The sequence below is a fragment of the Balaenoptera borealis genome (assembly GCF_965194805.1).
Source record: "Balaenoptera borealis genome assembly, chromosome: 6".
In the NCBI taxonomy this organism is placed as follows: Eukaryota; Metazoa; Chordata; class Mammalia; order Artiodactyla; family Balaenopteridae; genus Balaenoptera; species Balaenoptera borealis.
Window position 1 is genome coordinate 28,042,060 of NC_138863.1, and position 14,294 is coordinate 28,056,353.

At 41.7% G+C, this 14,294-nt stretch overlaps 2 protein-coding genes across 2 annotated transcripts; both read left to right on the forward strand.

Moving 5' to 3' along the window:
- Nucleotides 1-1,153: 1,153 nt before the first annotated feature.
- On the forward strand, nucleotides 1,154-8,219 carry LOC309630930 (gamma-crystallin D; the record flags this gene model as incomplete). The annotated part of the gene is made up of 3 exons (XM_082396771.1): nucleotides 1,154-1,330; nucleotides 1,411-1,653; nucleotides 2,768-8,219. The coding sequence occupies 3 exons, from the start codon at nucleotides 1,154-1,156 to the stop codon at nucleotides 3,038-3,040; spliced, it is 693 nt and encodes a 230-aa protein (XP_082252897.1). The 3' UTR covers nucleotides 3,041-8,219.
- Nucleotides 8,220-10,155: 1,936 nt separating this feature from the next.
- LOC309631005 (gamma-crystallin F) lies at nucleotides 10,156-13,103 on the forward strand. The gene is made up of 2 exons (XM_082396908.1): nucleotides 10,156-10,356; nucleotides 12,138-13,103. Exons 1-2 carry the CDS (start codon nucleotides 10,234-10,236, stop codon nucleotides 12,408-12,410), a joined length of 396 nt encoding a protein of 131 aa, XP_082253034.1. The 5' UTR covers nucleotides 10,156-10,233; the 3' UTR covers nucleotides 12,411-13,103.
- Nucleotides 13,104-14,294: the final 1,191 nt, after the last annotated feature.

The following is a 14,294-nucleotide window of genomic DNA, read 5'->3' on the forward strand; positions in this document are numbered from 1 at the left end:
TTTTTATTCTTTAGATTCTGGCTGCATATATTCCACTAGGCTAACATAAGTCACTCTGCAAATACATGCCTTTACATACTGGATAACAAGAACTGAAACATCATATTATACAGAGTTGGTGTCTAATTGATAAATATCAACTTACAAAGATTTATGACCCAAAGTAAAGACAAAGTATTTCAATGAGTCAACATAGGACTAGGACTAATTCTTTGAACATCAAAGAGGCTAAAGGTGTAGGTCATCTTCCCCTCCAGTGCTCTTTCAGTCCTACAGACTATCCTCTTCCAGGCTGATAAATACTGTCTAAAGCCTTCCTAGAGTCCAAGCTTCTAGACATTTATTCCTCCCTCTCCCTACACCATTCCAGCTATAGCTCCTCTTTGTGTTCGTGCAATTAATTTCCTCTAAGTCAAAAGCTCTGTGTACTCTTGTTCCCCGTAGAACAAAGGTATATCTAGATCCTACCAGAAATGGGTTTCTTAGGAATTTGGTTTTCTTTTATAATAACCTAAGAGGTAATCTGGTTTTGAATTTTAAAGTATTACTTTTTCTTATTTCCTTAAGCTTTTAGAAATTTCCCTTTTAGTTCTTCTTTCTGAGATGAATCATCTTAAAACTATTCTCCCTTTTGAATTACGAGTAGCCAAGATAAAACATCCAATCTTCAGTCTACTTCCAAGTATGACTGCAACAAAATCAGACCAAATACTAAAGATCTGCGTTTGCTGTTTTTGTTTTTTTACCACACTGAAAGTTTGAAATTTTGTGAACCTTCTTGGTAAAACATTCCAATTTCTTACACCCTTTAATGAGGAAGCTCTCTTAAAAGACTAATTTGAAATTTTCAGTATTCAGTACAGGTCATTTCCTTATTAACCATTAGTATTCAATATTATGGTGTATACTTCTTACAGATTAATTTATATTTGCTATATTAAGACTCTGACTTTTTTGCTCCACCGCTTATATTTTTTTGTTTTTCCCCAACCCGTACAAATAAAAGAGTGGACTATATATATGAAATGGCTGAAGCTCTACTTCTATTATTAAATAGACAATGTCCCAAATTACTTTTTTTTGTTTTTCCAAACTGTCTCAATAGCATCAGCTAGTGATAGAAACTCCAGAGAGAAAGGGACCAAAACCCACAATGAGCCCCACGGACTCTGACAGCAAAGAGAAAAAAGAGAACACGAAAATCCCCTCCTCACCCGCGGGCCCCTTTTGTGTCGTTCCTGCCAACGCAGCAGCCCTCCTGCTATATAGACCCGCGCGCCCGCCCCTCCGCACTGAACTCGCATCGCCGCATCCAGCAGCCATGGGGAAGGTGAGCCCCGCGCCGGCGGGAGGGGCCCGCAGCCGGCCTGGAGGCCAGGCCTCTGAGCCCTGTCCTTCCCTTCCCTGCAGATCACCTTCTACGAGGACCGGGGCTTCCAGGGCCGCCACTACGAGTGCAGCAGCGACCACTCCAACCTACAGCCTTACTTGGGCCGCTGCAACTCAGTGCGCGTGGACAGCGGCTGCTGGATGCTCTACGAGCAGCCCAACTACTCGGGCAGCCAGTACTTCCTGCGGCGCGGCGACTACCCCGACTACCAGCACTGGATGGGCCTCAACGACTCCGTCCGCTCCTGCCGCCTCATCCCCCACGTGAGTCCGGTTCCATATCATTCTGGTTCACTTTGGACCCAGAATGGATAGTTTCAAGCAAAGGTTAAACATTTGCAGTAGTGATCGTTTAGAATAATTGAGAGTTTGGGGAAAAGGTAAGCTATGGTATATTAGTTCAATATAATTTGCCTTGAACAAAAGTAAAGTGTTGCCCAGGTACCAGTTAATCAACAAATATTTATTGAGTAAGAATGTATCGGCTGCCCCGGGCACGTATAAAATAGAGGTCCTGACCTGGAATCATTTACAATGGAGTTGTAGAAAAACCACTAATATCCAACAGAAAAATAATTAAGTGCTAGTTAGTTTCTGAGCAGACAGGAGTCGAAAAGGAAAATTTTACAAGGGTTAATTCTTGTAAGACTCTTCTCCCCTTTTTGCCTCCCAATTGCATGTTTTGGTTTTCCCCACCTGTACAAATAAAAGTACTTTTTCTCAGTAGAGAGCAATGCAGAGATTTTACACACAGGCTACATATAATTCATACGTGTCTTAAAACACTAAGGTTTTTTAAAAGTTAGTCCTTGGGCTTACTCATTTTTCTTTCCCATTTTTCCTCATTCTATTCATAAATTACTAAATGAAAATCAAGTATGTAACTGAGAGACTTCAGATGTTTCACTTTGCTTTCCACAGAAACAAAAGCATCTAAGCCCTTGGTGATTTTTCCAAGATTTATTTTAAACTCAATGTAGAGTAATTCATTTCATAAACTGACTTTACTGTTCAAAGACACATGCTTGAAAATTTAAAATAATTCTTCAAAATGGCAAAAACAGTAATAAGCTGTTAAAGATTTGGGTTTCTCTATGGTACAGTGTCCTGAGCGTGGTTAACAGTTCATCCTGGGAAATATCTGAATATATTAAAGAGTGAGATTTCCTTCTTAATTTTTAGTCATACTTTATGATCTTGGAAAGGTACTGAATCTCCACCTTTAAAAATGAAGAGTATACAAAGATTCAGAAATAATGCATTTTTACCATATATTTGAAAATGGCTTGAGCTGGTCCTCACCAAACTGAATGGCATGAATGTGTTGGAATCATTTCATGGTTTGCTTTTCTCCTCTTTCCACCTCCGGATGGGCCAGGCTGGCTCTCACAGGATCAGACTTTATGAGAGGGAAGATTACAGAGGCCAGATGATAGAGATCACTGAGGACTGCTCCTCTCTTCAGGACCGCTTCCACTTCAATGAGATTTACTCTCTCAATGTGCTGGAGGGCTCCTGGGTCCTCTATGAGTTGCCCAACTACCGGGGAAGGCAGTATCTGCTGAGGCCGGGGGAGTACAGGCGCTACCATGACTGGGGGGCCATGAATGCTAAAGTGGGCTCCTTGAGGAGAGTCATAGATTTCTACTGAAATAAGTGCATCATTTCTCAATCTGGAAAGTAATAAAATATTTTCTGTTTTCCTGGCAATGGTTTGCTTGTGTTTTTCCTTTTTGTCCTACATTTATTATTTTATTTATACACTCACTCACACACACACACACACACACAAGATGCACGTGGAAATCAAGGTGTATGATCTACGGGTAACAAAGAAAATTCTCACAATAGAACTATGCCTTCAAATGAAGCAGAGCTTTACAGTTTACAAAACACTTCATAATACATTATCTTATTTGATTCTCTGGCCTTTAAACACATTGCTGCTTCAAACCAGATAGTGAGATATCTCTTCAGTTTTTCTTTGAGGAGTGAGGATCTGAAAGCTGGGGCTCAGAGATAGTGTGACCCACTTCTTAAATCAGGGATTCTGAAGCTGGCTACAATGGGCTTCAGAAGATTTTTAAATTCCATAAATTGTATGCAAAATTGAGTTCACAAATCTCTGGCAGGCAGACTCTCTCTTTTTTTTTTTTTTCTCCTTTCATTATTTTGCCTTTTTTTTTTTTTTCTTTCATGTTTGATTTTGATGCTGAACTGGTCTCATGACACTCTCTGGACATTGAAACATTAAGTGGAGGAATGCTGATGGGGAGAGAGGAGACGGTTCTGGAAAAATTTTTGCCTTCCTAATGAAAGGGAGCAGCTGCCCTGGTGCCACAATTCCCTCTTATTTCAGACATTTTACACTCAAGGGGTGACAAGTACAAGGGAAATGTCACAGTTTCAGAAATGCTGGCCTTGATGTGGTCAAGCCCCTGAACCAATGTTTATTAGTCAGGGCTCTCCAGAGAAACAGAACCCACAGGATCTATATAGATATAGATGAGGAGATTTATTATAGGAATTGGCTCATGTGATTATAGAAATTGAGAAGTCCCATTATCTGCAAGCTAGAGAATCAGGAAAGCTGGTGGAATAATTCAGTCTGAGTCCAGAGGCCTGAGAACCAGGAGTGCTGATGTCTGAGGGCAGAAGGAAGAGGGAGTTCATCCTTCCTTCTCCTTTTTGTTCTATTCAGGCCCTCAACAGATTGGACGGTCTTCTCTACTCAGTATACTGATTCAAATCCTAATCTCTCCCGGAAATACCCTCACAGACACACCTAGAAATAATGTTTTACCAGCTATCTGGGCGTCCCTTAGCCCAGTCAAGTTGACATAAAATTAACCATCACACAATGCCAGCAACCCTTTACCTTGAGACTTCTTGTAATGGGAGTAAAGTAAACCCACATTTGATTATGGCACCACCATTGGGTATTCTTTTACTTGTAGTTCAATACACATTTCTAGCTGACACAGAGTATATGTGACTTTTTCCGAGGTGACTGTTTAGAACTTTATTCAGAGTCTCAAAGAAATTTGTAATGGAAAATCCCCCCCCCCACCCCCGCCAAGAAGAAGAAGAAGGGAGGGAGGGAGGAAAGCAAGTCACTATAGCACAATGAAGTAATATGGTGTTTAACATATTTCAGACCTGGAGATCCTCTAACCTAGATCATTCATTTTATGTAAGGTAGACTAAGGTTCAATTCTAATTTCAAACAGTTAATAATAGAAGTGGCATCAGAATTCAGAACTCACAGCTCAGAAAATCAGTGATTTTCCATTGTGGAATCAGGAAGATGCTTGTCAAAATAACGACAGCATCAGCTTACAGATTCTTACCATGAGGTAAGCAACCAACCAACCAGGAACTGAATTAAATATATAGGATAATCCAAAGCTGCATTCTCTGTCTATATAAATGCACAAATGATACACACACAGTTATATATATTTATATAACTGTATACATATACTCTCCATATGTGTGTATATCTGTGTGTGTTAGTATATTGCCTGTGTAAGGTTATAGGGAAGTATAACACTATATTCACTTACTTAGTTCTTCTACTGCTTGTTTTCTTACTTGCACTCTCATTGCTAGAATCTTAGAAAGGAGGAGTGGCGACTACGTTTGTACTCAAAGACTGATCTGATCAAGTCATTTCCCTGATTAAAAACCTTTGATATTTAAAAAAAAAAAAAACCTTTGATATTGCTCCACTGCCCACAAGGAAAAATTCTACCTTTTTCAAGAAACTGGCCCCAACCTATCTACTTCCTCTCTTATTACCTGACCCCAGTTGTCCTTTACTCCATCTCATCCAAGTCATCCAATCACATTAAGCATTTTCACACCTCTCTGAGTTTGCTCACATCTTTTCCTCACCCAGATTACTCTTCCCCACCTTCTACCCAGTGAGCTACTCATCCTCCAAAGCTTGATCAGAATTCACCCCAATCCTTTGGCCAAAAATGGATCTGAATCAGTTAGCATACATTAGACTGAAAGTAGCCAAAACACCATAGCAATGGATAAACAATGTGGAAATCTATTAGCTCACATGATAGGAAGTCCTAGGGTAGCACGGAATTTAGGAATGGTTAGTTCAGCAGCTCAACAATATTGTCAGGGCCCCAAGTTTTGTCCATCTCCCACCATATCATCAACCTGAAACTGGTGTCCCTGGAAACCGTAGCTGCTAGCTGCAAGCAGGGCAATACACAAGGAAGGTTGGGTGAAGGAAATCAAGCAACAAGCTTTGCCTACAGCACAACTGTGCCCAGAGCACTAATTCCCAGGATTAAAGAGGACCTTGAAATATTATCAATTTTTGGATGTAAGCTTTGGTGGTGTAACATAGTCAGAATGGAATGAATAAAGGGAGAAAGAGGAAGAAAGCCCAAGAAGGGAAATGTAAAAAAAATTTTTAAGACATTAATTATATTAATTATTCCCTTCTTATAAAGTAAGAGGACTATAAGTAAGTTAAAATAAACTCTGTTTTAAATGCTTTTTAATTCCCTTTCAAGCACTAGGAGTTTTCCCATTTTAATGTTTTCTTACAACCACAGTAGATTTTGTGTGTGTGTGTGCTGCACTGCGCGGCTTGTGAGATCTTAGTTCCCCAACCAGGGATTGAACCTGGGCTCTCGGCAGTGAGAGCGTGGAGTCCTAACCCACAGTAGCATTATTGAAATCAAGAAATTAATATTGAAAAAATTCATATTGATTCCCTTTTTTCTTGTTGCTCATGGAAGATGCTTTAAATTGTAATAAAATATACATAACATAAAATTTACCATTATAACCATTTTAAGTGTACAATTCAGCAGCATAAAACACATTCACATCATTGTGCAACCACCAGCACTATTCATCTTCAGAAATTTTTCATCATCCCGAACTGAAACTCTGTACTCATTAAACAATACCTCCCCATTCCCACCTTCCCCCAACCCCTGGTAACCACCCTTCTACTTTCTTTCTTTATAAATCTGACTATTCCAGGTATCTCAAATGCATTGAATCATATAATATTCGTCCTGTGTCTGGCTCATTTCACTTAGCATAGTGTTTTCAAGGTTTGTTCACGTTGTGGCATTTATCAAAATTTCATTCCTTTTTAATGCTGATTAATATTCCATTCTATGCATATACCACATTTTGTGTACCCATCCATTCCTAAATGGGCATTTGAATTGTTTCTTCCTTTTGGCTATAATAAAGAATGCTGCTATGATCATTGGGGTACAAATAGCTGTTCAAGTCCCTGCTTCCAATTCTTTCGGGTATATGCCTAGAAGTGGAATTGCTAAATCATATAGTAATTTGATGTTTAATTTTTAAGGAACTACCATACAGTCTTCCACAGTGGCTGTACCATTTTACATGCCCGCCAGCAATGCACAAGCTTTCCAATTTCTCCACATCCTCTCTAAAACTTGTTGTTTTCTGTTTTGATTTTGCTTTTTATACTAGCCATCCAAATGGGTGTGGAGTAGTATCTCATTGTAGTTTTGATTGTATATCCCTAATGATTCGTGATGTTGAGCATCTTTCCATGTGCTTATTGGCCATTGTATTATTTTCTTTGGAAAGTGTCTATTCAAGCCTTGTTTTTCAATTGGTTTTTTTTTGGGGGGGGGGGTTATTGTTGTTGCTGAGTTACAGCAGTTCTTTATATATTTTGAATATCAATCCTTTATCACATATGATTTGCAAATACTTTCTCCCATCCCATTGGTGTCCTCTTCACTCTGTTGATAGTCTCCTTTGATGCACAAAAGTTTTTATTTTGATGAACTCCAATTTATCTATTGCCTATGCTTTGGTGTTATATCCAAGGAATCATTGCCAATTCTAATCCCATGAAGATTTTCCTCTATGTTTTCTTCTAAGAGTTTTGTAGATTTAGTCCTTATATTTAGGTCTTTTTAATCCATTTTGAGTTAGTTTTTGTACGTGGTGTAAGGTAAGGGTCCAACATCATTCTTTTGCATGTGGATATCCAGTTTTCCCAGTACCATTGTTGAAAAGACTTGTCTTTTCTCCATTGAATGGTCTTGACAACCTTCTCAAATATCATTTGACCATATGTGTAAGGGTTTGTGTCTGTGTTCTCTATTCCATTCCATTTGTCTGTATGTTTATTTTTATGCCAGTACCACACTGTTTTGATTACTGTAAATTTTGTAGTAAGTTTTGAAATCAGAAAGTGTGAGTTCTCCAGCTTTGTTCTTCTTTTTCAAGATTGTTTTGGGGGAGTCCACTGGTGGTCTAGTGGTTAGGATTCAGCACTTTCACTGTGGTGGTCCGGGTTCAATCCCTGATCCAGGAAATGAGATCCTGCCAACCTCTCAGTGAGGCCAAAATTAAATAAATAAATAAAAATTTAAAATGGCTTCACACACACACACAAAAAATTGTTTGAGGTATTTGGGATCCTTTGAGATTCTATATAAATTTTAGAATGGGTTTTTCTACTGCCACAGAAAATATCATTAGAATTTTATAGGGATTGCATTATATCTGTAGACCACTTTGGGAAGTATTCATATCTGAACAATATTAAATCTTCCAATCCATGAACACAAGATGTTTTTCCATTTATTTATATCTTATTTTCTTCAGCAATGTTTTGTAGTTTTCAGTGTATAATATACTCATGTTAAAATTTTAACATATGGTGAGCATTTTCCATATCCTTAAATAAATTCTTTGAAAACATGATTTTTGGTAGCTGTGTAGCATCTCATCAAAGAGATGTTCTATAACTTACCTAATTAATGCCCTATTTTGGACATTTTATTTGTATCTAATTTTTTATATTATAAACAGTGGTCTGATAAAATGCCACTGTGCATAATATTTTCATGTACCTTTAGTGATTTCCTTTGGACAAATTCTTAGAAATGAAAGTATGAGATCAAAGAAGTGAAAATTAAGAGGGTTTTTTTGCAGGGGAGGAATGAGGTGTCTTTTTTATTGTGATAAAAAACACATAACATTAAATTTACCATCTTAACCATTTTTTAACCACATAGTACAGTAGTGTTAACTATATGGATGTCCTTGTGCAAAGATCTCTAGAACTTTTTCATCTTGCAGAACTGAAAGGAGGTCTTAAAATATTCATCCACAGTGATCTTTAAAATACGGTACTATGGTTTTAATTTTTTCCTCCTTTCTACTTCTCTATAGTTTCCAATTTTCTATAAAATTAGAATTTTTAAAAGAAAGACTGTGAATAAGGCTTATTAAATTTATGTGTTTCAAATAAAATTGTTCAGGGCAAACAATTTATTAGCATTAGACTTAAGTAGCAAGAATCCAAACTAAGGAATGAGACACGTGTATCACGGTTATATCTGTTTGAGGACTAGCTCCTTCTAAAGCAGTGGTTTGCAACCAGGGTTGATTTCACTCCCCCAGGGGACATTTGGCAATGTCTGGAAATATTTTTTGGTTGTCACAACCTTGAGAGGAATGCAAATAGTATCTAGAGTGTTGAGACCAGGGGTGCTGCTCAACATCCTCAAATACACAGGACACACCCTCACAACTGAGAATTTTTTGACCCAAGATGTCAAAATAGTATGAGGTTGTGAAATCCTGTTCTAAAGAGTGGAGCACCGGAAGCTGCTGGGGGGATGGACGGGGGGAAGGAAGGAAGCCTGCAGCCCCTGGAACCAGAGCATTAACTAGAGAGCAACCAGGCTTGCCCAGGGCTGGGGAAGGTAGAGAAGGCAGAATCTTCCCAAGATTGTAGGATTTTAAATCTGTTACATTTGCATGTTAACTTGAATTTGTCAGCAGCTAGAACTAATTAACCTTAGCACCAGGTTTGCAAAATTATTGGTTAAATGAAAAGTCACGGTGTGAGTAATAACCACCCGTTAGTCCCCTCGTGAACTCCAAAGTTGCGGGCTTCCTGCCGGTGGGCTAGAGGTAGCGGCTGAGTCGGGAGGTGGCCCTGGTCCAGTCTCCAGGGAGCAGAGCCGAGCCAGGTGCTTAAACAGGGCTTCCTGGGGTCCAACCCCCATCACCTTTCCTCCGGTGTGCTGTCTGCTGCACCCGCTCATCAGCAGGGAGGCTGGTAGGAGGTCCTCTTAGAGGAGAATCCCATCCTCCTTCAGACGTCCTGCGGAGAAGGCAGGTGCATCCCACGTCCCACATCCTCACACCAGGGAAATGCTCTCTCATCTAAACGCCTCCCGCTGGAGCCCATCCTGACCTCTGACCCGGTCACTACCCGGTGCTGTTCCTCAAAAATAGATCATTTCGAAATTCAAAAAGGTTAAAAAATATTTCATTGCAAGTATTAACCCGGTTAGGCGCTTTTGCTCGCTTCCAATCTCCTGAATAGGCTTCATTTAAAGGCCCCAGAGGCACCAAGTGACAGTTTTACGCGGGTCATCAGTTCGAAAGCTCTGGAGAGTCTAAGAGAAAACATACAATAAGTCCCCCGCCCACCCCCGCCGTCATTATATAGAAGAGAGAGAGGAAATCCTCCTCACCCGGGGGCCCCTTTTGTGTCGTTCCTGCCAACGCAGCAGCCCTCCTGCTATATAGACCCGCGCGCCCGCCCCTCCGCACTGAACTCGCGTGCCCGCATCCAGCAGCCATGGGGAAGGTGAGCCCCGCGCCGGCGGGAGGGGCCCGCAGCCGGCCTGGAGGCCAGGCCTCTGAGCCCTGTCCTTCCCTTCCCTGCAGATCACCTTCTACGAGGACCGGGGCTTCCAGGGCCGCCACTACGAGTGCCGCAGCGACCACTCCAACCTGCAGCCCTGCTTCAGCCGCTGCAACTCCATCCGGGTGGACAGCGGCTGCTGGATGCTCTACGAGCAGCCCAACTACTCGGGCAGCCAGTACTTCCTGCGGCGCGGCGACTACCCCGACTACCAGCAGTGGATGGGCCTCAACGACTCCGTCCGCTCCTGCCGCCTCATCCCCCACGTGAGTCCGGTTCCCCTGGGCCTGACGTGCCCTCGGGTCACACCAGTGCTCCGGACGCAGTGGTCAGGCTGCAGGACGGTGGCCTTCTTTTGCTGGCTCTAACCGGGTTCTCTTTCCCTTTATTAATATCTTTAAGGTTTCTTTCTACTAAAATATTGAGTGATGCAATGCTCTTAATTGGAATTGTATTCTCCTTTGCTAAAATTATACTCACCTCTACTGGGCAAAAGTGGTGCACGGTATTAGAGTGTCTGTGCCACCGCTGAGGAATAAGCAACAGGTGAACTCCTCACACTCAGGTGGCCTTAGGCTAGTTATTGGGCTACTTCTCTCCTTCCTCATCTGTAAAGCGGGGTTAATAAGGGCAGTTGGTTCATCGAGCTGTGATGAGGTCAAAAGGAGATTGCCCAGCACCTGGCAAACTACCCCCTCCTCCAAATATTAACCATTATGAACATCAAGGGTCCCTCAAGTTCTGCTTTTTGATTAGGCAAAACAAATAACCAACAATGTGATTCCAGTAGCACCTGCAAAGCCCACTGCTACCCAAGTAAAGCCCAAGTAGCCTGGAATTCCACAGTTAGGGATGCTTTAATTTGCCTATGACAGAGTCCTGTGGAAAATGTACCACTCTGGGGAAGTTTGAAATCCCCTCAGAGGGCTGAAAGCCTTGATAGGACCCAGACTGGCATTAGGAGCCTGGAAATCTGGGCTTACACTTTCCAGCCCTGACTCTTTGATTACAGCTGGAAAGCTCTAGTCATTAGTTTCTCTTAAGAAAAGACTTAGAATGGTTGCTCCACATGTGTCAGGCTGTTGTGAAGATCAAATTAGATAATGCACATGTGAGTCCTCTGCAAACCATGGAAGATACCTTATTAGCAATTTTTTATACCTCAGAATGAATTGCTTATGAGAACCTTTCCTAACAAGGATTTAATGGTGGAAGAAGGAAGAAGGAATTGAGTGGGTACCTGCTGGGAAGGAACAAGCAGATGAAAGAACAAGTGCTCTGGAAGAGACAGACAGGATTTGCCCAGGACTGACAGCCTGCCCTTCCATTTTTCTAAAGGTTTTATAATCTATTGATCTAGACAGGCCTCCTTCATGATCTTGAGCTTCTATTTTTATTAATTACCTAAAAGTGTTTTGCCAGACCATATATTAGAGGTGAGAACTGAAACCTAATCGTTACGATGGCTCTTGCTTTTCAGGATTTTAGAATAGCAGGACTCAAAGCAGAAAGGAAGGGATTAAGGAGTTGCCTGGGCTGGACTGCCACCATCTGTGCTTCACTTTGGGGAAAGCAATTCCACTTCCTGTCTCCCCAGCCTCTTCTAATGCTGTTGAGATTGAAAATAATGCCTTTTGCCAGGGATATATTTGTCTTTTTATTTTAATACCTAATTATTTTTATATCCTCCAAGGAGAGCTCCAGACCACCGTTTAAGTCTATAAAGGAGAGAGCACAAAGTATATATAAAAATTGTCACTTAAGAATGGTAGTAAGTAGGTACTAAATATGATTCATGTAGGTTGTGGCCCTAGAAAACTATGGAGCACCATGCATATCTTGATCTATGTGAATGGCCCCCTCTTCAGTTTGGCAGTGTACAATCTACCCAACTGTACACAGTGGCCCTGGTGGTGGCTGTCTTTTTAATTTGTCATCTTTGATATAGAAAAGATTAAAAAATTGCCCATTCCCCCAGCGGTGTGAGTGACTGGTTGCTAAAAGCTAGGTTTTCCGACTCTTCCCATTTGCTGATTGCTGAACCCAGACCAGCTCCCACCGGCTGAGGATCTACGAGCGGGAGGACTACCGAGGCCAGATGGTGGAGTTCACGGAAGACTGCTCCTCGCTCCGCGACCGCTTCCACTTCAGTGAGATCCACTCCCTCCACGTGCTGGAGGGCTGGTGGGTCCTCTACGAGATGCCCAACTACCGGGGGCGGCAGTACCTACTGAGGCCGGGAGACTACAGGCACTACCACGACTGGGGGACCCTGGATGCCAGAGTGGGCTCCTTGAGGAGGGCCGTGGATTTCTATTGAAATATTTTTACTCTACCGTTTTCTCCATCTGGAAGTGAATAAAATATTTCCTGTGTGTCTCCTGCAGTTATGTAGCTTTCTTTTCCTTTCAGATTCCTTGGAAAGAAAGGCTCAGCAAAAATAAAGCTGGGAGTAATATGGATTTTCTTACATGTATCAGTGGAAAGGGTGGTGTGGGGTAGCAATTAAGAGGACAGGCTCTGGAGCCAGAGTGCCTGGGTCCACATCCACTTACTAGCTATAGGCTATGGAGCAAGTTAGCACTTTTAACATTTTTTGTGTCTCAGTTTTCTAATTTGTAAAACAGGGGGTAATAATACTTTTCTCTTTATAGGAATTAAATGTGGCTTAATTAAGTTAATAGCCGTAATTCTCTTACAACGATGCCAGGCACAAAGCAACTGATATATAATAAGAACTTACAACGTAAGTGTTCCTTAGTTATTACTGAGTATCTGGACCTTGTACGTTAGTGTTTTCAAAGTATCAGTCATGAGTTGAGGATCACCTGCAACAGAATCACCTGGGACACCAGTTAAAAGACAGAATCCTAAACCCCACCCCACAGGTGATTCATATGCAAATGAAATTTAAGAACTGCAGTTCTAAATCTAGTCTCTTGTACTACAGAATTACATCCGAAAAGATTGAACACCTCCATTTTTAGACACTGGGCTCTGTACCAGGAAACAACAATGAAGGGAGCAGAATATCCAACAGAATTTTAAAAATAATTGTCCCAGCAGCATGGTTGTGGCATGTATGTCTACATGGCCGTGGGAGCGTTGAGGAGGAAGCCCAAGATACTGTCAGAGTGTCTGAGACGCTCCTGCTGCAACTTCATCCATCCCTAGGAACGACTTTGAATTCCCACCACCACACTGAGAATTATCAAAGATCTGGCTTATTATCAAGTATCAAAGATCCGGCTCCAAAATTCTTCTGGTAAAATTTCTAACAGAATGCTAGGAAAAAGAGATTGAAACAGATTATCATACCGACATAACAGGCAAAATAACAAAGGGATTAGAACTCTAAAATATGACTGCAGTGAGACTGCTTTAGTTTGAATCTCAACTATACCTTGTATGAGCCAGGCAAGAGTCTCAGATCGGGTTCCCCCAGACACAGATCATGAACCAAGGATTCAGGAAAAGTGACTCATGGGGAAGTGGTCCCACAAGGAAAGGTGAGGGAGTTGGAGAAGCAAGATGGGGAAGAAAAAGCCAACTTAGCCGGATCCCTTGGAGAGCCTCAGAGCATGGATCATACCTCCGAGTTTCTCCCGCCTGGAGGCAAAGGATCTGGGGGCTGGTTATCCGCCAGCCGTCCCCTTTGCCATTGATCACAGGGCAAGGGAGACACAAAACTCCCAGAGTCCTCACTGGCTGGTGAGGGGCAATCGTCAGAAGGTTGCAGGGCAAGCGTTAGCAGCAAAGCCTGCAGAAGCTGGGGGTGAGCACTCGGAGCTGGAAAGAAGGCCTGAAAGGATCTGGGCAGAGTGTACCTCGTCAGTATAATAGGAATAGTAAAAGTAGCTCCCTTGCATGGTGTGAGGTTAAAATGATATAAAGCCTGTAAACACTAAGTACAGTGCCTGGCACATGGTAAGTGCTCACCAACTGTCTACAATTATTATTATCAACATCATCATTATCATTATTATTATTAAGTTCTATGCATTTGGGAGAAATGGCTATAAATGTTGTGGAAACACCATGAACTAATCTTGTCCCACAGGGAAGAAAGCATGGCATATACGAGGGAAACAATGAGTAATTTGATTTGACCGAAGTATGAAGGGCCCAGAGAAGTAAGAGAGAAGGTAGTCTGATAGTTAAGGCCAGATCTGTGAGGGAAACAGCATTAGTCATCAGACCTTGG

Excerpts from the sequence above, each read along its gene's own strand:
- LOC309631005 (XM_082396908.1), top strand. The coding sequence starts at position 10,234 with ATGCTCTACGAGCAGCCCAACTACTCGGGCAGCCAGTACTTCCTGCGG. Across the intron at positions 10,357-12,137 it reads CCTGCCGCCTCATCCCCCAC|ACCAGCTCCCACCGGCTGAG; the intron begins GTGAGTCCGGTT and ends TGCTGAACCCAG.